General features: G+C 37.3%; 1 protein-coding gene, 1 long non-coding RNA gene and 1 pseudogene across 3 annotated transcripts; 1 reads left to right on the forward strand and 2 right to left on the reverse strand.

The window, feature by feature from the left end:
* Window positions 1-2,931: 2,931 nt before the first annotated feature.
* LOC121783267 (GDP-L-galactose phosphorylase 1-like) lies at window positions 2,932-5,200 on the forward strand. Of its 2 annotated transcripts, none has more exons than XM_042181295.1 (6): window positions 2,932-3,396; window positions 3,464-3,591; window positions 3,674-3,733; window positions 3,855-4,112; window positions 4,187-4,621; window positions 4,695-5,200. In XM_042181295.1, the coding sequence occupies exons 1-6, from the start codon at window positions 3,291-3,293 to the stop codon at window positions 5,034-5,036; spliced, it is 1,329 nt and encodes a 442-aa protein (XP_042037229.1). In that variant the 5' UTR covers window positions 2,932-3,290; the 3' UTR covers window positions 5,037-5,200. The 2 variants fall into 2 exon arrangements, with proteins under 2 accessions (XP_042037229.1, XP_042037230.1); XM_042181296.1 differs by having other exon boundaries at window positions 2,933-3,396; window positions 3,855-4,097.
* A 2,475-nt stretch (window positions 5,201-7,675) lies between these two features.
* LOC121783528 lies at window positions 7,676-9,020 on the reverse strand. Its single transcript, XR_006046587.1, has 2 exons — window positions 8,869-9,020; window positions 7,676-8,120 (listed from the first exon to the last, which is right to left on the reverse strand). It is a non-coding gene; the product is annotated as an uncharacterized LOC121783528 (long non-coding RNA).
* Window positions 9,021-12,610: 3,590 nt separating this feature from the next.
* Window positions 12,611-23,548, reverse strand: LOC121784329 (annotated as a pseudogene).
* Between the last annotated feature and the right edge of the window lie 630 nt (window positions 23,549-24,178).

Raw genomic sequence — 24,178 nt, forward strand, 5'->3', positions numbered from 1 at the left:
CGGGGTTATAGGGGTGCATTATGATGATAACCTCAATTTCCGTAATAACCTTATAACTAAATCTGGACCACACATTTTTAAAATCACGTGGTCTAGATTCAAACTTAGATTTACTTCATAAAAAAAAGCGCGGGGTTATATATGTCATTTCGCTCATGATAAAATTTACGTATCCAAATTTCGCTCATTTAATTTCTGAATTTCGCTCATTTTATCATTTTATCAGTCAGTCAAAAGTATCATTTTATCAACTCAGAGTATCATTCTATCCGGCAAAACTATCATTCTATGCAATAAACCTAACATATATCATTTTATCATTTTATCATTTTATCAGTCAGTCAAAAGTATCATTTTATCAGTCAGTCAAAAGTATCATTCTATCCGGCAAAACTATCATTCTATGCAATAAACCTAACATATATCATTTTATCAGTCAGTCAAAAGTATCATTTTATCAACTCAGAGTATCATTCTATCCGGCAAAACTATCATTCTATGCAATAAACCTAACATATATCATTTTATCATTTAATCATTTTATCAGTTAGTCAAAAGTATCATTTTATCAACTCAGAGTATCATTCTATCCGGCAAAACTATCATTCTATGCAATAAACCTATCATTTTATCATTTTATCAGTCAGTCAAAAGTATCATTTTATCAACTCAGAGTATATTCTATCCGGCAAAACTATCATTCTATGCAATAAACCTAACATATATCATTTTATCTGTCAGTCAAAAGTATCATTTTATCAACTCAGAGTATCATTCTATCCGGCAAAACTATCATTCTATGCAATAAACCTAATATAATCGGCACAATACATAATATACAAACCTACAAAGCAGTAAACGTATCATTTTATCAACTCAGAGTATCATTTTTATAAGGTTACTGTCATTTTATCCGCTTAGATTATCATTTTATCAGGTAAAAGTATCATTTTATTAAACAAAAATGTCATTTTATACACCAAAAATACATTTCATTCTATCGGCTGAAAGTATCATTCTACCCGGCAAAACTATCATTCTATCGGCTGAAAGTATCTTTCTATCCGGCAAAACTATCATTTTATGCAGTAAACCTAACATTTATAAGCTAAAAGTATCATTTTATCAACTCAGAGTATCATTCTATCTGGAAAAACTATCATTCTATGCAATAAACCTAACATATATCATTTTATCAGTCAGTCAAAACTATCATTTTATCAACTCAGAGTATCATTCTATCCGGCAAAACTATCATTCTATGCAATAAACCTATCATTTTATCATTTTATCAGTCAGTCAAAAGTATCATTTTATCAACTCAGAGTATCATTCTATCCGGCAAAACTATCATTCTATGCAATAAACATATCATTTTATCATTTTACGTGATATTTGGCGAAATTCAGAAATTAAATGAGGGAAATGACAGTTTTACTCCCGCGCTTTTTTTTTATGAAGTAAATCTAAGTTTGAATCTCAAAACTATCATTTTATGCAATAAACCTATCATTTTATCATTTTATCATTTTACGTGATATTTGGCGAAATTCAGAAATTAAATGAGGGAAATGACAGTTTTACCCCGCGCTTTTTTTTATGAAGTAAATCTAAGTTTGAATCTCAACCGCATGATTAGAAATATGTGTGGTCCAGATTTAGTTATAGGATTATTACGATATTTAGGGGTTATCATATGATCACGACTATATATATATATATATATAATGTTTTGTTTTCTTTGGGTAAATTGGCTACTATTTATGTAGTATTTTTTTTTGGATGGGTAAATGTATTTGATTTTAGTTTAAGACGTTAGAATTGGTGTTTTTAATAGGATTTGGAGTTTAGTTCAAATTTAATTTTAATACTGTCTATCTTTGTTTATATTTACAACATGGTTATATTTTAATTTATATACTCCTTTAGAATAATTTTGTGCATATAAGATTTATTCATTTTTGTGGTTGTATTTGTAGCTTTTTAATATAGTATTATTATTTATTATATATATTTATTTATTGAGTGCTATATACTCCTTACATTCCATTCTAAATGAATCATTTTCCTTTTTGGATGTCTCACTCTAAATAACACATTTCTAAAAATAGAAATAACACTCTCACTACTTTCTCCATCTTTCTTACTTTATTCTTTTCACTTAACTCACAAAACAACATTACATTAACTTACGTGGCGAAATAGAAATGCTACACTTAGAGTGAGACGGAGGAAGTATATACAGTATAATGTAGCCCCTGCCTACAATATTTTCTGCGTCTGCCACTCATAAATATGCTTGAATTAAAAAACGAAATTGTGTCGTCAAGAATATCAAGTATCTCCAACCGTGTCCTAAGAACATATACTAATTTTTTAAAATTCGAATATTGTATTATTTATAAATTATACCACAAGGCATAAATTCGAAGTCATTTTCTTTATTGTGCGAAGTAATTTTATGTGGTTTGTTTGCATATTTTTGTAATTTTTTTTGTAAATTTATTTGCATATTTTTATGGTAAAGAAAAAAAATAGAGCCCACAACTAAAACTAGTGATGCAATCCAGTGGAGATTGCATCGTATCCAAATGCTTGGTCCCCATCACGCATTGTCGATCAAACTTCATGGCTATGAAATTTCCTTATTTAGTGATTTCTAAATGAAAGACGTGGTTCTTCATTCTTTCCTATGGATATTTCTAATTTTCTTTTCTTTTCTTTTTTTCTTTTTTTAATGGTAAATTAAATGGAAAAATAGCAAATTCTAATTTTTTGTTACTATTGGTAGTTAAAATTAAATGTTTGCGCTATCAAAGAGCCATGGAGGATATTCACTTAATATATAAATATGATGTCGATATTGACGGAAAAATAAGAGACCACATAAATTGAAACACCAAACCACAGCCACACTCTCGCCGATTTTATTCACTACTTAAACTCAAACACCCTTCTTCTCCATTCACCATTCAATTCCCAAACTAATTCTCTCCTTCTCTCACTTGCTCTCTCTCTCTCTGTTGAGAGGGTTTTAAACCCTAGGAATTCACATCGTCTCCAATCACGGCTATATCACAAGCAAACCCGCCTCTCATACATGTCCGCGCACTTCGTCGCAAGGGTTGTTTGACAGAGACTAACCCTTCGCCGAACGGCGGACGAGGCGCTTCCCCCGCCGAAGGCGGCAATCCCTCCGACCTCCTCTTTCTCGCCGGCGGCGGTTGCTACTAGTTCTTTCAGCTCTTCTGTAAATTCAATTTATAAAGGAAAAAACGTAATCTTTCAAGATGATGCTGAGAATCAAGAGGGTTCCTACTGTCGTCTCTAACTACCAGAAGGAGGATTCCGACGAGGGCTGCGGCCGCAATTGCCTCAGAAGCTGTTGCCTACCAGGTGTTTGATCTTTTGTGCAATTGAATTTTAATTTTGTGGAATTTACTGATTTGTTTTGTGGAATTAGGGGCAAAATTACCTCTCTATGCTTTTAAGAAGGAGAGTAGCAATGTTGTTGTGGAAAAGAATTCTCTTGCCATTGATGAGAAGAAAGTGCTTCAACCAGATTTCTTGGATTCTCTTCTTATTGGAGAGGTATAATTCATAATCATACATATTGTACTCCTACAAATTGTTTGTTTTATAGAAGAGGAATTCATGATTTTGTTGGTGGCAGTGGGAGGATCGGATGCAGAGAGGCCTCTTTCGCTATGATGTCACTGCCTGTGAAACAAAGGTGTGTTCTTTTATCTGAAAACAGATCTCGTTTTAAATCAGGAGCTGACTAATTGTTTGTTTGTTTGTTGTTGTTGTTGATGATTATGATGATTAATTGATTATGATGAATTGATTTAAAGGTGATTCCGGGGAAGTATGGTTTTGTGGCGCAGCTGAATGAGGGCCGGCATCTCAAGAAGAGGCCGACTGAGTTTCGTGTGGACAAGGTCCTCCAGCCCTTCGACGAGAGCAAGTTCAACTTCACCAAAGTCGGGCAAGAGGAGGTGCTGTTTCAGTTTGAGGCCAGTGAGGACAATGAAGTTCACTTCTCTCCAAACGCGCCCATTGATGCTGATAACTCCCCCAGCGTTGTTGCCATCAACATATGTTTGTTTCATGTCTCGTGTTAGGATTACATTTGTTGTGTTTGCTTGGTGTAGTTTCGTGATGGATGTTGTGTATGTTTCAACAGGTGAGTCCAATTGAATATGGACACGTGCTGCTCATCCCTCGGATTCTTGAATGCTTGCCTCAGAGGATTGACCGCCAGAGCTTCATGCTTGCGCTCTACATGGCTGTTGAAGTCGGAAACCCCTTCTTCCGCTTGGGTTACAATAGCTTGGGCGCATTTGCAACCATCAACCACCTCCACTTTCAGGCCTATTACTTGGAGACGCCTTTTCCAATCGAAAAGGTGTCTTCTAAGAAGATAACAACGACAAATGGTGGCGTTGAAATCTCTAATATCCTCAACTATCCGGTCAGAGGGTTTGTTTTCGAGGGTGGCAAGACTATGGAAGAGTTATCCAATGTTGTCTCGGACGCGTGCATCTGCCTGCAGGAGAACAACATTCCCCACAACGTGCTCATTGCTGATTGTGGGAAACGAATCTTTCTGTTCCCACAGGTGAAGAATGTCTTCATTGAACTCTCATTTACATATTGTTGGCCTATACTAATATCGTGGGTGAAACAAACAGTGTTATGCAGAGAAACAGGCTCTAGGGGAAGTAAGCTCCGAGCTTCTCGACACTCAAGTGAATCCGGCCGTTTGGGAGATAAGCGGGCACATGGTGTTGAAACGAAAGCTGGACTATGAGGAGGCGTCGGAGGAGAATGCCTGGCGGCTGCTGGCAGAGGTTTCCCTCTCGGAAGAGAGGCTGGAAGAGGTGAAGGAGTTTATATTTGAAGCCATCTGCCTAGAAGTGAAGGACGAAGTTGTCTCTCCCATCACGCCCGATGAGTCAGGTTCCAGCCCCAAGTCTCGTGAAGACGTCGATGCTCTTAAGGCATTGCAACCTGCTATGGTGCAGCCTGTGTAGCAAAATTGCTTATGTTTCAACAAACTGGATATTTGTGGCCCTATGCAGCACACTGTTATTCCATTGTATTTGACATTAAATCATGGCAAACTCCGTTTTGCTATATTGTAATGTGGATGTATTTTAAGCTTGTTATGGTAATTACTTGCAAGTTCTTATTGTCATTTATGGATTATTGGCTTACACCAGTATTTTAATCGGAATTCGGAATATTTTTTTTCCTCAAATTAGCATGTTAAATTGAATCGAAATGTTCAATTGTCGAAGTTTTTTTTTTGTTTCACTTTTGCATATCTAGAACCAGGCGTTGATTTAGAAGATGGATTCGTAAAGTCAATGATTTTTTAATCTGTAAATATTGAATAATTCAACTAAGAATGTTGAGGCACAAAATTGTGAACTAGAATGTGATATTTCAATTTCTGACCCTTAGTTCAGTTGATTCGCAAAGTCAATGTTTTTTTAATCCAACGTTGATATTTCAATTTCTTCAAAACATTAATTTTTTATCCTTAGTTCAATTGTTCAACTATGCATTTCTATATTTTAACGTACTATTAAACTCGAGGACCAACAATTGTATCATACTCCCCATCCCTTAAAAATAGAACTTTTGAAACGGCACGAGTCTTAATGCAAAATTTGTAAAATATGAGAGAGAAAGAAAAATAATTAAAATAGTATAAGTACATACTGGGACTCACATTATTACTAGTGTAATGTGTGCTGAAAAGCTATTCAAAATAAAAATTGAACTAATTTTGTTGGATGGAGGGAGTAAATCTTTAATAGTTAAGAATCTAAAGAAAATTATGTCTCTTTCATGGTCATAGTTACAAAATATGGTTCAAATGCAACCCCAAGTATTAATTTGGTTCAACCTCAATCTAGTGGACGGAGTGCCATACAAAAACTGGTTGCTTTAAAAAATAGTTGCCTTCCCATTGAAACAAAGGTCACATTTTGTCAATATGAAGCAAAGAATTAGAAAATTCTCCAAAAGCAGCATTTTCCACACCCACTCGTTAGGATATTCCAAGCAGAAAATTGATTCTTGATAGGGAAAGTAGAGTTGCAGCAATAAGACAATACAATAAATGTCAATTGTTTTGAAAACAATACCTACAAATCTTAACCTCTACCATGTATTCTCTATTTTAATTTTCCACACCAAAAAACCAAGTATGGAGGAACAATGAGCTAATTTAAGAACCTTCTCTTTTTATAATTCCTCTTCTAATAATCATAATGGTTTAATCACTTAATTGCATCAAAAGGCACGAACCTTGGGTCATTTTTTATATTGCACACAAGCTTTAAAATTTGACTCATGATACACAATTTACTTTCTTTTTTTCTGGTTTTACACATGAAAACACATAAATTTCACTAGAAACTAACACCAAAATCAAAACAACAATCTTGATTTTCAGGTGGCTGCCAATGTCAATTTTGATTGAAAATCCAAAATAGATTGAAGTTCATGTCTTCGTGTGTAGGGGTGTGGATTCAGGTTTCGGTTCAGTTTTTCGCCCTAACCGAACCGAACCGAACCCGAAAAACCGAATTTCGCCTAAAACTAAAACCGAACCGAAACCGAAAAACCGAAAACCGAAAACCGAACTTAAAAACCCGAACTTAAAAACCCGAACTAAACCGAAAAACCGAAATTATATAAAAACCTGAAAAATCGAAAAACCGAAAACCGGATTAAAAACCGAAATCTGGAGAGAAAGAAAACAGTACAGAAACTTACAAATTTTCAACCTACAAAACATAACATGATAAAAATGATAATAGCCCTATTCCATCAAAGGTATCAACCAACAAATACAAATATGCAATCAACATTCCACAATAAAAAACATCAACCAAAATGTCTTCAATAGTTTCAATTAAATAATAGTAACATATATATAACAAATTAAATAATTAAATAAATTCGGTTATTCGGTTTTTTTCAGAAACAAGAGTTTCCAATTAGGGCTTTTACTTTTAGTCATAATTAAATAATAGTAACATATATATAATAAAATAAATAATTACATAAATTCAGCTATTCAGTTATTCAGTTTTTTTCTTCGCCCGAACAGAACCGAACCGAAAAACCGAAATTTTTGTATTTTCAAAACCGAACCGAACCGAAAACCGAAATAACCGAACCAAATTTCAAAATTTCGGTTTGGTTCGGTTCAGATATTCGGTTTACGGTTTTTTTGCTCACCCCTATTCGTGTGCAAAACCAAAAACATCGCAAGATTCGTGTATTTTGAGGCTATAATTCCTGAAATAATAATGATGATAATAAACCTAGGGACAAAATCCAGAATTCACAAGTTTGTCGTCTGCATTCAAGCATTTACAAGAACCAAGGAGAGTAACCTATCAACTTCTCCGAATAAATTCTTCATTTTAAGCACCAAATAGCAAGAGGATTTGAGGTCATATCCTATTATTCCTATCTAAGTAAAAGTATCCCAGGACAATTAACATCACTAGTCAGATAAATTAATTACATAGTTTTATTAAGCAATGAAACAAGTCAATAACTAAAATGCAGTACAATAAAATTCAAGACGCAACATCAATGATACCAGAGGACAGACACAACACAACCGATTAAAAAATGAGATCACAAATAAAACATAATCTGGCATTATATTCCTCTAGATTGATGAAGGGCAAACAGATAACAAGCACATTTTATTATGATTAGAAATCGATAATGACGTGCATGCATCAGTGCAGAACTGTACGAATCTTAATGGGGCGGAGTAGTAACCATCATAACCAAGTCCCAAACCAGAAAACAAGGCAGTCTACCATACATTTAGTACCTCAGTAGATTCATTTATTTCCGGTTTCGCTTTCCGTTACAGGTTCCCCTTCCCCTTCCTTTTCTCCATATCTACGCTTGAACTTGGCTATCTGCCCTAAGTTCTGAGCCATTTGCCGCTTTGCTCGCAAATGATAAACTTTACCAGTCTCATGAATCTTGGTCATCATCACGGGCATAAGCCGACCGCTTTGGGTCACATAGGATATCCATTGCATTTGAGGGTGAATCCCTTTCTTCATCTCTCCCTGTAGATAAGCACAATCGATAACACCATAAATACAACCGATTGATGATGAATGGAAATGCTAAATCCTTCGAAAGTTATCATCAAACATGTACAGGGTATTACCAATTTGCAAAAAAACTGAGTCCCCTCTATGACGGATATCAAAAGGCCGAAATCAAATGTGATAGAATGTACCGAAACACACAAGAAAACAGACGTGTCTTGTACACATATTCTCGAATTTGATCCTTACGCTACTAGGGTTTTTAGGAAGTGAAATCCTGTTACTAGTTAGTTTCTAAACCAGATTACCTTATTCACGGTTTCAGTTTAGGATCAGAGTCGACTATCAATATGAAAATGAACTGAAAGCATACCACCAATCGAGTATTCAGTCCTACACCAGATTGCATACATTTTGAAGAAATATCTAACCAGTGTGGCTGGGAATCTGGGACTAGCGAGGCAATGAGGGATTTAAGTTGCTGTCGATTAGGTGTTTCAACTATTTGACGATTAAATTACTAGATTAATTTGGGGATTTCGACCAAAATATTAGTGTAACCCAAAACCGAACCCAAACAACCAACACGATCTAAAATTGGACCGAAAAATCTATAGGTTTCGTTCGGTTTTGGTGACCGACGGCATTGTGACAATATATCCAGAAGAATTGAACGGATTTCAAAAATTAAAGCTGCAAAAGTAATAATCTATACTGATTACGTACTGTACGGGCTGAACACGAAGAAGACAAGACAGATTACCTTTCAATCCTGAGATGTGCGAGCGGCGTGCTAGGAGGTGGAATTGCCCAGCCAACGGAGGAGGCGGAGAAGCGGCGCCGAGATGAGAGGCACAGCCGAGAGAGGACGGAGGTGAGAGTGAGAAAGTGCAGCTAGGTTTATTCCTATTTTTAATTTTAAATAATTTAGTGATACTACTCCTATTTGTTTTAGTTTTAATTTCATTTTAAATAATTTAGTACTACTTCCATAATAGAATTTAATTCGTCTAATACAATTAGTCTGATTCTATTTTTATAAATTTTTGCATATATTACATTCAAAAGTCTCAATATCTAATAACATTACTTTAATTATTTTTTTTCCTTTCCACCATTATATTTTACTAATTTCATATTAAAACTCTCTCAAAATCTTTAAATTTAGGAGATAATAAAATGAGTTTGTTTGATTTTGGTTTATTTCCACAAATTAGGCTCATTTGATAACCTAACTTAGGGGTAGCGAAACGGGTTACCCGCGAATACCCGCACCCGACAAGTCGGGTACCCGTACGCGACTTCTGCCAAATTTATTGTCCCAATACCCGTCCCGCAACATGTCGGGATTACTCGATACCCGTGTCGGGTATCCCGTACCCGACATTGCGGGTACCCCGTACCCGACATTGCGGGTACCCGTACCCGATTCAAAACCCGGATGCTGAGTATGACCCTTCAATTGTGCAGAAAGTTCTTCAAACCAAAGGTTGAGTTCATGAAACCAATTAATATTTATGCTTTGAGTTTTTTTTAATAGTAATGAATTTTGAGATTGTTGCCGCACTATGATTTCAGATTTTTGTTTTTTAATTTGTTCTTCAATCTTCACGCAAAAATTCCAGTTATCAACTATGCACAAATGTGGTGATTTCTAGTCTCACTTACTGAAAATAATCAAAATATGATCAAAGTATGTATGTACATCATATTTATATATTTTAATATATAATTTGCACATTTCCAAATTCAAAATTCAAAATTAAATGCAAACCAACATTTACTATATCAATTTTGATCATAAGCTTTGAATAGATTGAGAATAAAATTAAGGGGACACTCTATAGCTAGTTCCGGTGAATGTATGTTTGTTGGAATATAAAAATATTTCAAAAAAACTCTTAGAACTTTTAGATTCTATAAAGTATTAAAAGATTGCATACAGCTAATACTAATAATATCGGGTATTATCGGGACTATCGGGTATACCCGCGCGGGTATATCCGTACCCGCAAAACTCTAAAATACACTACCCGATCCCTCCTCGTTTCCCGTTATCGTCGGGTAGAGGGTACCCAATACCCGGCAGGTATCGGGTATCGGGTCGAAATGGGAATAACCCATTACCCGCTACCCATTTTGCCACTCCTAACCTAACTCAACGCTTTTTATGTCTTTCCTTCTCCAATTTTTTTTTACCTCCCTCTTATTTATTTAATTTTAATTATTGATATTCTAATAATTTTTTTCTCTTTTATAACATAAATTTTACATGAAAACTGATATATCTACTAACAGTGGACAAAGAAAATATGAAATATATATATACCTATTATTTATTGGCGATCAAATTGATAGACGACCATTATTCATTATTAAAAATTATGAACCGAACAAAATCAAAAATTTAAAAGAACCGAAGTGATTGAACCCATAGCCACTGATTATTTGGCTAGGACTCAAGCCCTCAACCCAATTCTAAATTGAGGTAAACAAGGGTCCAAATCGAATCAAATTATTCAATGAACTTCCATTTACACATCGAACTAAAATAAATTGTCATTCAAATCGGATCAAAGCATGTATGAATTTAGGTCATCCTTCATATAATGAAAGAGTGAACTACATTACCTAATCTTTCACTTTCGCACGTAAATGGTACATGATCTTTATTTTATATCTTTTTTGGTACATATAAATCACATTTTTTGTACCTAGTATGATTTTCATCCCAAAATACCCTCTAAACAAATACATTTTTTCATTTGTGTCATAGAGGATAATTTGGGCATACACAAAACTAGTACCAAAAGTGATATTATAATATCTTCTCTCATTCTCCTCACTTTTTATACTATTATTATTAATCAATATTAATATTATTATTTTCATGTTATACATTAATAATTAATTTATTTTTTAATATTATTCAAATATACTTAATTATAATTATAACTATAATTATATTTAATTATTACAATAATATTATTGTTATAATACTATAAACTAGTAGTAATTAATAAATAATTATAGTATAATTATTTAAATTATGAATCATATAATATTATATAATAATAATCATAATAATAATAATAATAATAATAATAATAATAATAATAATAATAATAATAATAATAATAATAATAATAATAATAATAATAATAATAATAATAATTAATACTCCCTCCGTCCCAATAAATATACAACATTTGGTTTCTAACACGGGATTTTATGCAGTGTTGTTTTGTAAGTTAATGAAGGGAGAGTAAAGTAAGAGAGAACAAAAAGTAGAGATAGTGTTGTTTCCATTTTAGGAAACGTTTCATTTTTATTGGGACAACCTAAAAAGGAAAACGTTTCATTTCTAATGGGACAGAGGGAGTATTATTTTATATTAAACTAATAACTAATCAATATAGTCTTAATAAAAATTTAAAATTGTGAATTGTATTCATAATGATATAAAGACTTGAATATGTATAGTTAAGTGTTTCAATCCTAAAATGAGTATAAAATAATTTAATAAAAAATATTCAATTGATTAATTACTTTAAATAATTAATTTAATTAGATGTTTTGCAAATAGATGTATGTATAAAGAAAAAAGAAAGAAGAAAAAAAGAAATAAGAAATGAAGAAAAAAAATCACATGTTTGGTACTTTCTATTTAATTGAAATTTTAAAAAATATCCTCCATAACAAAAAAATCACATGTTTGATACCTAGAGCTATTTTTGTCACTGGGTACCAAAAACAATATAAAATAAAGATCAGGTACCATTTATGTGCGAAAGTGAAAGATCATGTACCATTTATGTAGTTCACTCATAATGAAATGGAGGGGAGAATAAATAATGATTACTACTTTCATTCTATACTCCCTCCGTCCCATAGTAATAGGCCATTTGGGATTGACAAAAATTTTAATGTATAATTAGTAAAGTAAAAGAGAAGAAAAAAAAAATAGTTGAAAATGTACAGTGGATTGTGGGGCTCATAAGTTATAAATGATAAAGGAAAAAGAAGAAGAAAAATGTTTCCATAAATGGATATGGACTATTTCTATGGAACGGACGAAAAAGAAAATATGGTATATTTCTATGGGACGGAGGAATTACTTTTTAGAAATCACCAATCCATTATGAGAACAGTTACTTTCCATCTATTAGTATGAGAATGACCCTTTCATTCCATGCGACATTTAATGGTGAATATTTCAAGAAAACAATATGATTAGGCACTTAATGGTTGATGTGAGAAAATAGTTAAAAATGAGATTGGTGTGAGGTGTTACTAATTGAGTTTGTTGCTAATGTGACATAGATATGGCACTACTTTGGGTTAGAAATGTACAATACTATGATTTTAGCTTTTTTCTTTTCTTTGGGCTATTCAGCTGTGTGAAGATGTGAGAGTTGTCTTCTAACTTTAATTTGACGAACTTAGTATGATTTTGGTAATCAGTGTATAGTATGTTTGTGAAAGCTTAAACTAAAAGTTTGAAATTAAAGAATGATTTTTATTGTATAATTGGAGCAATTCCAAGTGTGTGTGTCAGAGAGAGATTTATTTGGAGTAGGTCCATTCAAGTTGGCCAAAACTCCAACAAGAGATGCGGTGTCGTAGGTGCAGGCTTCGGTTTGTGCAAAGTTAAACCTGCTGTCTCTGAAGCGATCGTACAGATCGGGTCCCCCGACAAGGGCTTTGACCAGTATATTGGGGTTGGGAGCTTTGTGGAGGAGCCAGCTATAGTAGCCCTGCATGCACCCAACAAAAACCTTGCTACCTCTCTACGACACGGCCGATGCTCCGTTGTGTTGCACCCTCTTCGGGTACGACGGCTCCACTCCCACCAAGTACCTCACTCCCATGGGGTTCGCGCCCAAAATATAGTCAATTTGTGACTTTACAAAGGACAGGATCTCATGCCACCCGAACACACCCGCCCGCCTCGCAGGCAAGGCTCTGCTTGCTCCAACGGAGGTGGTCCGAGTAGGCTGTTAGCACAAGCAGCCCGTTCGATACGTACTGCAAGTTGTTCCACCGCCCGGGCTGCGCTTCACATTTGTCGAGTTGTTCATGTTCAAGCAAGCACATATGTAGAATTCTGCCTTTGACCGATATTGCTTTATGATTTTCTTTTCTACTTCACTCCTCCCTTCCGTTGGTAACTATAACATATATATGCCAATGTTAAGTCACTGGACAGAACGAAGCTAGGAATTTAAAGGTGACTGCAAACTGATGTTACATCTATTAATTATTGAGAAAAATAACGTAAGTTTCGAAAGTGTCAAGAAAGCGGCAGTGACACAATCTTAATTTATGAATGTTTCTATTAGTTAAAAGAAACGTCCCTATTAATATAACCAGTTTACTTGCATGTGCAATGCACGACCCAATATATATAAAGTTAAGAAATATACTAATAAGGATTTAGACAACAAAAAAATAAAATATTAAATTAATTTAAAATTAAAAGAATACAAATATTTATATTAATTACCACTCTTTTGGATATTTACAGAATAATATCGCATTTAAGAAAATAAAACATATTTAATCGATTGGTGCAAAATTGAAAAAGAATTTGATAATTTTACTTGACTACAATGGAAAAAAAATCAAGTAACAGAGGGAAAATTATGTAACAAAATTTTACTACTATGGTAACCAAGTTTTTGAATGTATAGTAAGAGCATTAGCAGTGGCGCGGAATTTCCCGCGGAATTCTAAAAAACATCTCCTGCCACGTCATACGGACTTCCCACTGCACAGTGGCGGAATTCCCCTGCGGAATTCCCGGCGGAATTCCCACATTAAAAAAAATTACAAATTCACCTATTAAACAATTTCCGGAATTAAACACTTTACGGAAATAAAATTTCGACACAAATAGGGGAAAAAATTCCATTAAAAAAAGAAAAGTACATTTCACCAAATTTTAAAAAATACATTTCAACGACGACCCCTCCGCTGCCATACTTCTTCAATAATATTGTTCTGGAGTCGAACATGGACTTGTTTTTAGCGCATGTCGGCAAATGCACGGACTCAATCGACTTCGTCATGGGGCATCCCCATGCGTACATTGTTGGTAGCCACGTCGTGGCTTGGACCCGCAGCATCAACATCATCATTGGCCCAATCAATCAGTGCTGGACCTTCATCTTCGACAATCATGTTGTGCATGATAATACATGCGTACATGATGTCGGCGATGCTGTCAACGTACCACAGCCGTATTGTTCCCTTCACTGCCGCCCATCGAGTCTGGCTCACACCAAATGCCCGCTCCACATCCTTGCGCGCTGCCTCCTAACGTTGCGCAAAGTATATCTTCTTTTCATCTGCTGGGCACCTGATCGTCTTCACAAAGACGGGCCACATCGGGTATATCCCATCCGCCAAATAATAGCCCATGTTGTGCTGGTTGCCGTTGGCGACGAAGTTGACGGCCGGACCGACGCCCATGCACTGGTCGTTGAAAAGGGGCGACTACTGGAGGACGTTGATGTCGTTGTTCGACCCGGCTACTCCAAAATAGGCATGCCAAATCCACAAACGGTAGTCAGCTACCGCCTCAAGGATCATTGTGAGATTCTTGGCCTTGAAATCAGTAGTGTACATCCCTTTCCAGGCAGCGGGACAGTTCTTCCACTACTAGTGCATACAATCTATGCTGCCTAACATCCCCGGACCCGGTGCTGATTCCCGTGCATATCCAACATAGCCTGACAATCTTCGGGGGTAGGCTTCAGAAGATACCTATCCCCGAATATCTCCCTAACCCCCTGACAAAAATACTTCAGGCACTCTCGGACAGTAGTCTCGCCGATGTGGAGGTACTCATCGAACATTTCGGTCGCGCCTCTGTATGCCAGCTGCCTGATTGCGGCAGTGCACTTCTGAATCGGCGTGTGGCCGGGTTTACCAGTCGCATCCTCCTGTACCCTGAAATACCCGTATCGACACTACAAAGCGTCCACGATACGCAGAAAGAGCGGACGATGCATCCTAAACCCTCGCCGGAATAGGTTCTCCCCAAACCGTGGCTCCGGCGCAAAGTAATCCACGTACAACCTACGGTGGGCAGCGAGGTGATCTCGGGGTACTATAGTGCGACGGTGGATGGGTCGAGGCACCGCCGGCGCCGAGGCCGCTTGTTCCTCCCTCTCCGCGGCATCCTGCACACGTGCGTGAATCAGCCACATCATGTGTTCATAATGCCCATCACCACCACTACCACTACCGGCCATTACAGATACATAAAAGAAATTTAGAAAGAGAAAAACTTGTTAATACAAGTGGTGCGAATGAAGTGAAGTTCAACGGGATGTATTTATAAGAACCGAAAAAAAAACATTTAATGCAATAAAAGGGAATTCCGCGCGGACGTCTGTGGGAGTCAACGTAATAGCGGACGTCCGCACGGAATTCCCCGCAGAAAGCCGCGGAACTGCGAATTCCTCGCGGGAATTCCGTATCCGTGCATGATACGCACAATGGCGGACGTCCGCCACGGAATTTCATCACGACGGTGGGAATTTCGCAGTGACGTCCTCTACTGCTGATGCTCTAAATGTAATGTACAATGTTGTGTGAGAGGAAACAATGGCAGTCAAGTATTTATAGAGGTTTTAAACTTATATGGGGAGCTAATTTCTCTACTTTGTATTGCCCAATAGATTTTACTTTTTTTTTTAATTTGATGAGTGACCATTCGTCCAAAATGACATTCATATAATTTTTACTCATACAACACATTTTGTATGAAAATAATAATATTAAATAGTTGGTGAGAAGAAAATAATAGAGATTACGATTGCGGCAATGGCTTGCACGCCAGCATATTTAACATCCCAACTGAACTCAGCGATGGCCCAAGTGGTTCCACCAAATGACTCTCCATTTTGAATCGCATAGTTAAAGTAAGTGAGATTGTCGGTGGCTTTGTACAACCACAACGCAGCCCACATTGTACCCCCTCGCTGATGGATAGTAGTGTTGCCCACGGTTCAAAAACCGGCGGTTCCGAAGTGTTGCCCACGGTTCAAAAACCGGCGGTTCCGATTCGGAACCGCCGGTTCCTGTTTTGTCGAAGGTGGAACCGGAACCGAACCGTGAGGCTATTTCACGGTTCCGGTTCCGGTTCGAAAACCGGCGGTTCCGGTTCGAAACCGGCGGTTTCGCGGTTCGGTTTTTTTTTTGGTTTTTTTTTTTGAATTTGAAATTTGGATTTATATAACAAATTGGAACAAGACAATGTATAATTCAAATAGAAATACGGCGAATAAGGAGAAAATGATATCAATTTTATTGAGTTTGAGTTGTAACGGACAACGATACATTACAATTTACAATACATCTACATAATACATCTACAAGACTACAACTACAAGTATACAAGTATACAACATACAACAATGTAATATAATTTACATTGAAAAAAACATGAAATGGGGGGAAAAAATTGAAAAGGTCTTGAGCTCAACTTAAACTTTCAAAGTTAAACTTTTCAAATTTAAGTTGAGTTGCCTACGTATCCACAATTTTATTGAGGAATCAAAATCCACGTAGTTCTTGGAATGATGACATATTGCTATGTAGAAATGTAGAAATATGGAATAACATATTTTTTTGTTTTAGCAATTGAGAAAGAAAGACAACTTATAGAACTACGGGAACAAGTATAAGTGTATAACAATGCGTAATAAGAGTAGCACTTGCGTAATTAAATGGAAGCACGATAGCACAAATGAGAAATTGGAGACAAAGAGAGAGAATTGGGAGATTGAAGAGAGAAACTCTTATGGAAGAATTCGAATTTGAAAAAAAAAATTGAATATTCGGAAAACCGGCGGTTTTGGGGGAAAACCGCCGGAACCGCCGGTTTCCGGGAAAAACCGCCGGTTTTCACGGTTAACCGCCGGTTAACCGCCGAAATCGGCCGGTTTTGCAGCTGAAAAGCTGCCACCATCGGCCCCATCCCCGATGCCTTGATATAAGCGCCCGAACCGGCGGTTCCGCCGGTTAACCGCCGGTTCCGAACCGTCCCGAACTGTCGGTTCGGTGACGGTTCCGGTTCGGAATATCTTGAACCTGAACCGGACCGCGACCCGAATTGCGACGGTTCCAGTTCGGGAAAATTGCCACGGTTCCGGTTCAGAACCGGAACCGCCGGTTCCGGTTCGGCGGTTAACCGCCGGAACCAGAACCGGTGGGCATCTCTAATGGATAGTACCCTTTCACCACTGGAATGCTCTCCCTCTATATTTATCCCCAAACTCAAACAACTGCCAAATAAACTGTCATTATTACACAAGATGATAGTGATTTAAAATATGGGATAAGCCATAATAGGATTTATCTATAATTGAAGTAGTCATAAGAGTGAGGTTTGTTGTTTAATCATGAAATACCAACCTAATCTTGACATTATGGAGGCGGATCAGGTTGTACGATATTGTCCACTTTAGACAAAGTCCTCACGATTTTATTATTAGGAGATTCTAAAAGACCTCATGCTAATGGAATAAGGTTACACATTTACTAATTCCATGATGTGGGATAATTTGAACACCACCATGACCCGACATGCAATAATATGCTATGATAATCAAATATAAATTGGTCATTATTGAGTACCTTAACATAAGTATTAATGACGATGCAGATAAGTAAATGTCTAACTATTTACCAATATAGTCGGATATTTCATCACATGAAGCATGATCTACAAGATCAAGTTACTCTTTTCAGCCTTTTGAGGACTTAGGAAAAGTTTACATAGAAAAAAAAAGAATAAATGGAAGTTAAGAAAGAGAGGGTGAGAGAGGTACATGAGCCCAGAGAAATATGAGGCTGAGGATGAGCTTTGATGAAATAGTCAGTCCCCGTTTGATGGCTTCAAGGGCCACATCGAGCTCGCTGGCTCCACCTATTTCGTCCCGATATTGAACAACACTCCATGAAAGCAGAGTAATTGTGTAGGCCATTGGCAGCCCAAACTTCACATTGTCATCGGCATCATAGTAGCCTCCCACCAAGTCCACCTATTTCAAATTGCAATGCGATAAAATACGAGATCGCAACATAAAACAAGTGATTGTCAAACAAACCCCTTGTTCGAGGCCAGCAAAAAGGCCAGAGTCGTTGCGCCACTTCACCCTCTGGGTGTGAGGGAGCCGGCCAGAGCGCTGCGCCTCAAAGTAGAGGAGGTGTGGAAATTCATAAAACCAAATATATGGAACAAGGATTGAGAGAGAAGAAATATATCTTCATTAATGAATCAACCGAGTTACAATGAAGAAGCTAGCTCACTATTTATACAACAAGCTAGATTTTTTTCGAGGAAAACAGCTAACTCCTAACTAACAATATAACCAACTTCTTAACCAACTATATGCTGATTAGATGCACAGTCACTGCCAACACGATGCTGAGTCAGCACTTTCATCTCAGCATGCAAGCTTTCTTTCATCTTCTCATGCACGGCTTTTCTCTCCTCATGCATTTTGCCTTTGTCTTTACTTCTCCAACTTTCACATGCCCCTTCAAGATGGATTGTAGAGGCTTTTAAAATTCATCTTGCTTAATATGGAATGGAAAGACATTGGACCCAACGGTTTAGTAAAAATGTCAGCAACCTGCAGATTGTTTCTGATGTGTAAAGGTTTAATCACCCCTTCCAAGTACTTTTCTCTCACAGTGTGGCAATCTATCTCGATGTGTTTAGTTCTTTCATGAAACACCGGGTTAGAGCATATATGAATGGCTGATTGATTATCACAATACAAAGGAACAGCCTTTTCAATTTTAACTCCAAAATCAGCCAAGAGTGCTACTGCCCAGACCACTTCACAAGTGCCTTGTGCCATTGCTCTATATTCAGCTTCTTCCGAAGATCTAGAGACAATATTCTGCTTCTTGGCTTTCCAAGAAATCAAAGAACTTCCAAGATATAGACAGTAGCCAGTCATCGATTTTCTTGTGTCTTGGCATGATGCCCAATCTGCATCAGTGAATATACTGAGATTCAATTTGCTGCTGCTGGAATAGAATAAGCCATGGCCTGGAGATCTCTTCAAGTATCTTAGGATCTTTTCTGCAGCTTCCCAATGTTCATCAGTAGGGCTGGCCACATATTGGCTTAATTTATGCACAGCAAAGGTTACATCAGGTCTGGTGATGCATAGGTACAGCAGCCTGCCAATCAGCCTTCTATATTTTGATGTATCCTCCATAGGCTTCCCTGAATATGCTCTTAGTTTCTTTAGAGGATCCATAGGAACTGCAGAGGGTTTACATCCCAGCATTCCAGTATCCCTCAACAAATCCATGACATATTTTCTCTGAGAAATCAGTATTCCCTTCTTATTTCTAGCTATCTCAACTCCTAAAAAATATTTAGGAACTCCCAAATCTTTAGACTTGAAGTGTTGAGATAGAAAGTCCTTGAAGTTCTCTGTTATTGCCGGATCAGTTGTGGCCACTAGAATGTCATCAACATACACAACTATCCCAAAGAAACCAGTGTGATCATGCTTAAAAAAGAAAGAGTGGTCTGATGCAGACTGTTGCAGACCAAAACCTTTCAAAACTTGAGGGAATTTCAAGTACCATTGCCTAGATGCTTGTTTTAGACCATATAGAGATTTCTTTAGCTTGTAAACTAAGGTTGATTGGGAATTTGCCCCTTCAACAGTCTGCCAATCAGCCTTGAAGCCCGGGGGAAGAGTCATATATATATATCTTCTTCTAGATCTCCATATAGGAAAGCATTGTTGATGTCAAGGTGAGTCAAAGACCAACCTTTTACTGCAGCTAGAGCCAACAAAAGTTTGACAGTAGTCAACTTTGCAACTGGAGAGAAAGTATCTAGGAAATCCACACCTTCCAATTGGGTGAATCCTTTAGCAACAAGCATTGCTTTGTACCTTTCCACTGATGCATCTGGGTTGAACTTGACTTTATAGACCCATTTGCAATCAATAGGTATCTTCCCCGGTGGCAAAACAGTAATGAACCAAGTATCAGTTCTTAGAAAAGCTGACAGCTCCTCTTGCATAGCTTGCTGCCACTCAGGGTGTTGGGAGGCTTATTTGTATGTGGCTGGCTCATAGATGGCAGACATGATGATGATATATTTGAGATATTCTGGAGAGAGCTTGGATAGGCTGAAGTATGAAGAGATTGGATAAGGTGAAGTGGAGCTCACAGAATTGCATATAAAATCAGTGAGGTGTGAGGGTGGCTTTATTGTTCTGCCAGATTTAGAAAGGGTATTTTCTGGATAGGAGGTGGATGGGGGGCAGAGAGATGTGGGAGATGGAGAGGAGATGGAAGGTGTGGGGAGATTATGGTCATTATTTGATGGAAGAATAGCAGATGAAGATTGAGTATCTGCTGTGTTTCCAGAAGATGGAAACTGAGATGGAGTCAAATGACAGAAGGGAAAAACATCTTCATGGAAAACAACATCCCTTGTGACAAATTCTTGCAAAGTCTCCAAATCCAACAATTTATAACCCCTAAAATCTGATGGATATCCCAAAAGAACACATTTACTTGCTCTAGGGGAGAATTTGTCTCTGCCTCTTTGCAAAGTGGATGCATAGCAGATGCATCCAACAACTCTTAAATGTGAGTATGATGGAGGTTTCTGGAATAGGATCTGAAATGGAGTGGAGTTATTTGGTAAAACTGAAGAAGGGATTCTGTTTATAAGATAAGAGGCATTGAGAATGCAGTCCCCCCAGAAATGAATGGGCAAGAAAGATTGAAAAAGGAGACTCCTAGCAACATTCAATAAGTGCTGATGTTTTCTCTCTACCCGAGCATTTTGTTGGGGGGTTTCAACACAAGAATGTTGGATCACAGTGCCAAAAGAAGAGTATAAAGAAGGGATATTGAACTCATGGGCATTGTCACAATGAATGGCTTTGATTTTCTTGCCAAACTGAGTGAAAACTGTATTGAAGAACTGAGGTAAAATAGCCCCAGCATCTGACTTGTTCTGCATTAGGAATGTCCAAACAAACCTAGAGCAGTTATCTACTAAAGTAAGGAAGTATTTGAACCCTTGATTAGTAGGATGGCTGAAAGGACCCCATGTATCACAATGAACAAGATCAAAACAACATTCTGCTATACTGTCAGATCTTGTGAAAGCGAGATGTTTTTGTTTTGCAAGTGGACAAATTTCACACAGTGAAGGAATGATTTTATTTGGAAAATGAAGAACATCAGACATGGATTTCAACTTGTCATATGATAAATGCCCCAATCTCTTGTGCCATACATCAATATTAGCAACAAGATTAATAGAGGGAATAACAGCAGAACTGGAAAATGAATTAGAAATAGCTGGAAAAGAAGCAGAAATGGAAGAACCTTTATTATCTTCTGAGTCAGAGAGCTCTAGGGTGTAAAGATTGCCTATTCGGCTACCCCTCCCAATCACAATTGCCTGAGAAACTTCCTGAATTTCAAAGGAGTCATGAGTGAAAATGACATTACATGAAAGTGAGGAAGTCAAGGAGCTTATGGAGATGAGATTGAAGCTGAAACTAGGGACACAAAGGACAGAAGATAAAGTGATATGTGAATTCAGTATGATAGAACCAATGTGTGTAACTAAAGCAGTAGCACCATTAGGAAGATGCACAGATGCATTTTTTATGGCAGAATAAGTATTGAACATGGACAAATCACAACAAACATGGTGAGTGGCTCCTGTGTCTAGGAGCCAATGTGGATTTGATGTAGTGACTGAAGCAATGAAGGGAATGAAGGATATAGTACCTGTGAAGGAGTTTGTGGAAGGATTATTCTGTGCGGCAGAGGATGAATATGGAAGTGGTGTGGATGGTGAGGAGTGAGTGGCAGTAGCAGCAAGTTGAGACTGCAGCATATTGATGAGCTGCTGACACTGATCAACAGATATAGCTGAAGGCATAGCAGATGGCACAACAGTAGAACCATTACATGAATCATCAAAGGTATTCTCCACAAAGTTCACAGACTTGGAGAAATTGCTATCCTTTGCATTGAATTTCCCTTTTCCTTTGCCAAAACTTGGAGGAAATCCATGAAGCACAAAACATTTGTCTACTGTGTGGTTAGTCTTGCCACAATGAGAACACAGCCGACTCTTATTATATGATTGAGCAGCATTAGCAGAGTACAGCTGCTCACTCATCGAAGAAGTAATAGGAGGATGAGCAATGGTAGAAGAGGCATTACCATTAATTGTACGCTGCCTCTCTTCCTACAAAACAAGAGAGAAAACCTTGGATAAAGGAGGTATAGGAATCATGAAAAGAATGCTTGATCGGATCTGAGAAAAACTAGCGTTGAGCCCGATCAGAAATTGCATGCTACATTCTTCCTCCTGATATGTATTCCATTTTGATGCACTGTTGCATCGGCAAGTACCATAAATACACCAAGTAATCGGCTGAGAATGGCGATATTCATCCCATAGAATCCGCAGATTTGTGAAATAAGTGTTGACATCATCGTGCCCTTGCGTGAGAGACATGATCTTCTGCCTCAGTTGATAAGCACGAGCTGTATCCAATTGAGAGAAGCGATCGCGTAGATCAGACCAGATCTCATGTGCATTATCAATGTACATGATGCTGGAACAGATTTGATCTGAAATTGAGTTCCGAAGCCATGAGACAACCATGGAATTGCAGCGGAGCCACGCCGGGAACAATAAATCATCCTCGGCCGGTCGAAGAAGAGCTCCATTCACAAATGGAAGCTTATTCTTCGCTATGAGAGCAGTGGTGACTGATCGACTCCAGTTGATGTAGTTCGAACCAGTCAGCACGTGAGGAACCAATTAAAAACTCGGATTGTCACTTGGATGAAGGTAGTATGGGCTGGATGCATCCTCCATTGGAGGAATGTGAGCAGCATTTGCACCACGAGTGTTGCGAGCCATTGAAAAAGAAGAGAAAGAGATGCATAAGCAATAGATTGATCAATATTCTCCTGATACCATGTGGAAATTCATAAAACGAAATATATGGAACAAGGATTGAGAGAGAAGAAATATATCTTCATTAATGAATCAACCGAGTTACAATGAAGAAGCTAGCTCACTATTTATACACCAAGCTAGATATTTTTCGAGGAAAACAACTAACTCCTAACTAACAATATAACCAACTTCTTAACCAACTATATGCTGACTAGATGCCCAGTCACTGCCAACACGATGCTGAGTCAGCACTTTCATCTCAGCATGCAAGCTTTCTTTCTTCTTCTCATGCACGGCTTATCTCTCCTCATGCATTCTGCCTTTGTCTTTACTTCTCCAACTTTCACAGGAGGCTCTTCGATAGAGCGTCCCCATAGTTAAAGGATTCGGAAAATGCGAGAGTGGTGAGGATCAAAATCACCACCACTACCGAGTTGTATTTAGGCATTTCCTCTACTCTTGCTGCATTCTTTCTGATCAACCTTATATAACTTTCACACCTCGTTTATTTAACTAATTAATGTATATACACGTGACATGTATCAATGAATACCAATATATTCGTATCGAACAAGATCTCACTAATCCACCTGAAATAGAACCAGTATTTTACATAATTTTGTATTTCTCATGTTCGTAAAGCATATTAAGTTACCATACATAGAGAGGACTGAATTTCTGGACAAACACACCCTACACCATTATAGTAGTTATTTGCAAATCATGAAGATATTAGATTCTTAAAGCGAATTAAGTTACTATATATAGAGAGGTCTGAATTTCTGGACAAACATACCCTACACCATTATAGTACTCTCTTCTTCCCATAATAGATGTCACACTTTCCTTTTTGGTTTGTCCCACAAAAAATGTCACATTTCTCTTTTTGAAAAAAGCTCCATCTCACATTAATATAAATATATTATTTTCTCTCTCCATCTAACACACAAAACAACATTTCCTAAAATCCCGTGTTATTCCTCAAGTGTGTCATCTACTATGGGACGGAGGGAGTAGTTGTTTGCAAATAATGAGGACGTGTTTGGTTTATTGGTTACCTCCAGTTAGAGAAAAGTAA

The sequence above is a fragment of the Salvia splendens genome, chromosome 21 (genome assembly GCF_004379255.2).
Source record: "Salvia splendens isolate huo1 chromosome 21, SspV2, whole genome shotgun sequence".
NCBI lineage: Eukaryota > Viridiplantae > Streptophyta > Magnoliopsida > Lamiales > Lamiaceae > Salvia > Salvia splendens.

Excerpts from the sequence above, each read along its gene's own strand:
- LOC121783267 (XM_042181295.1), top strand. The coding sequence starts at position 3,291 with ATGATGCTGAGAATCAAGAGGGTTCCTACTGTCGTCTCTAACTACCAG. Across the intron at positions 3,397-3,463 it reads CAGAAGCTGTTGCCTACCAG|GGGCAAAATTACCTCTCTAT; the intron begins GTGTTTGATCTT and ends TTGTGGAATTAG. Across the intron at positions 4,113-4,186 it reads TCAACATATGTTTGTTTCAT|GTGAGTCCAATTGAATATGG; the intron begins GTCTCGTGTTAG and ends ATGTTTCAACAG.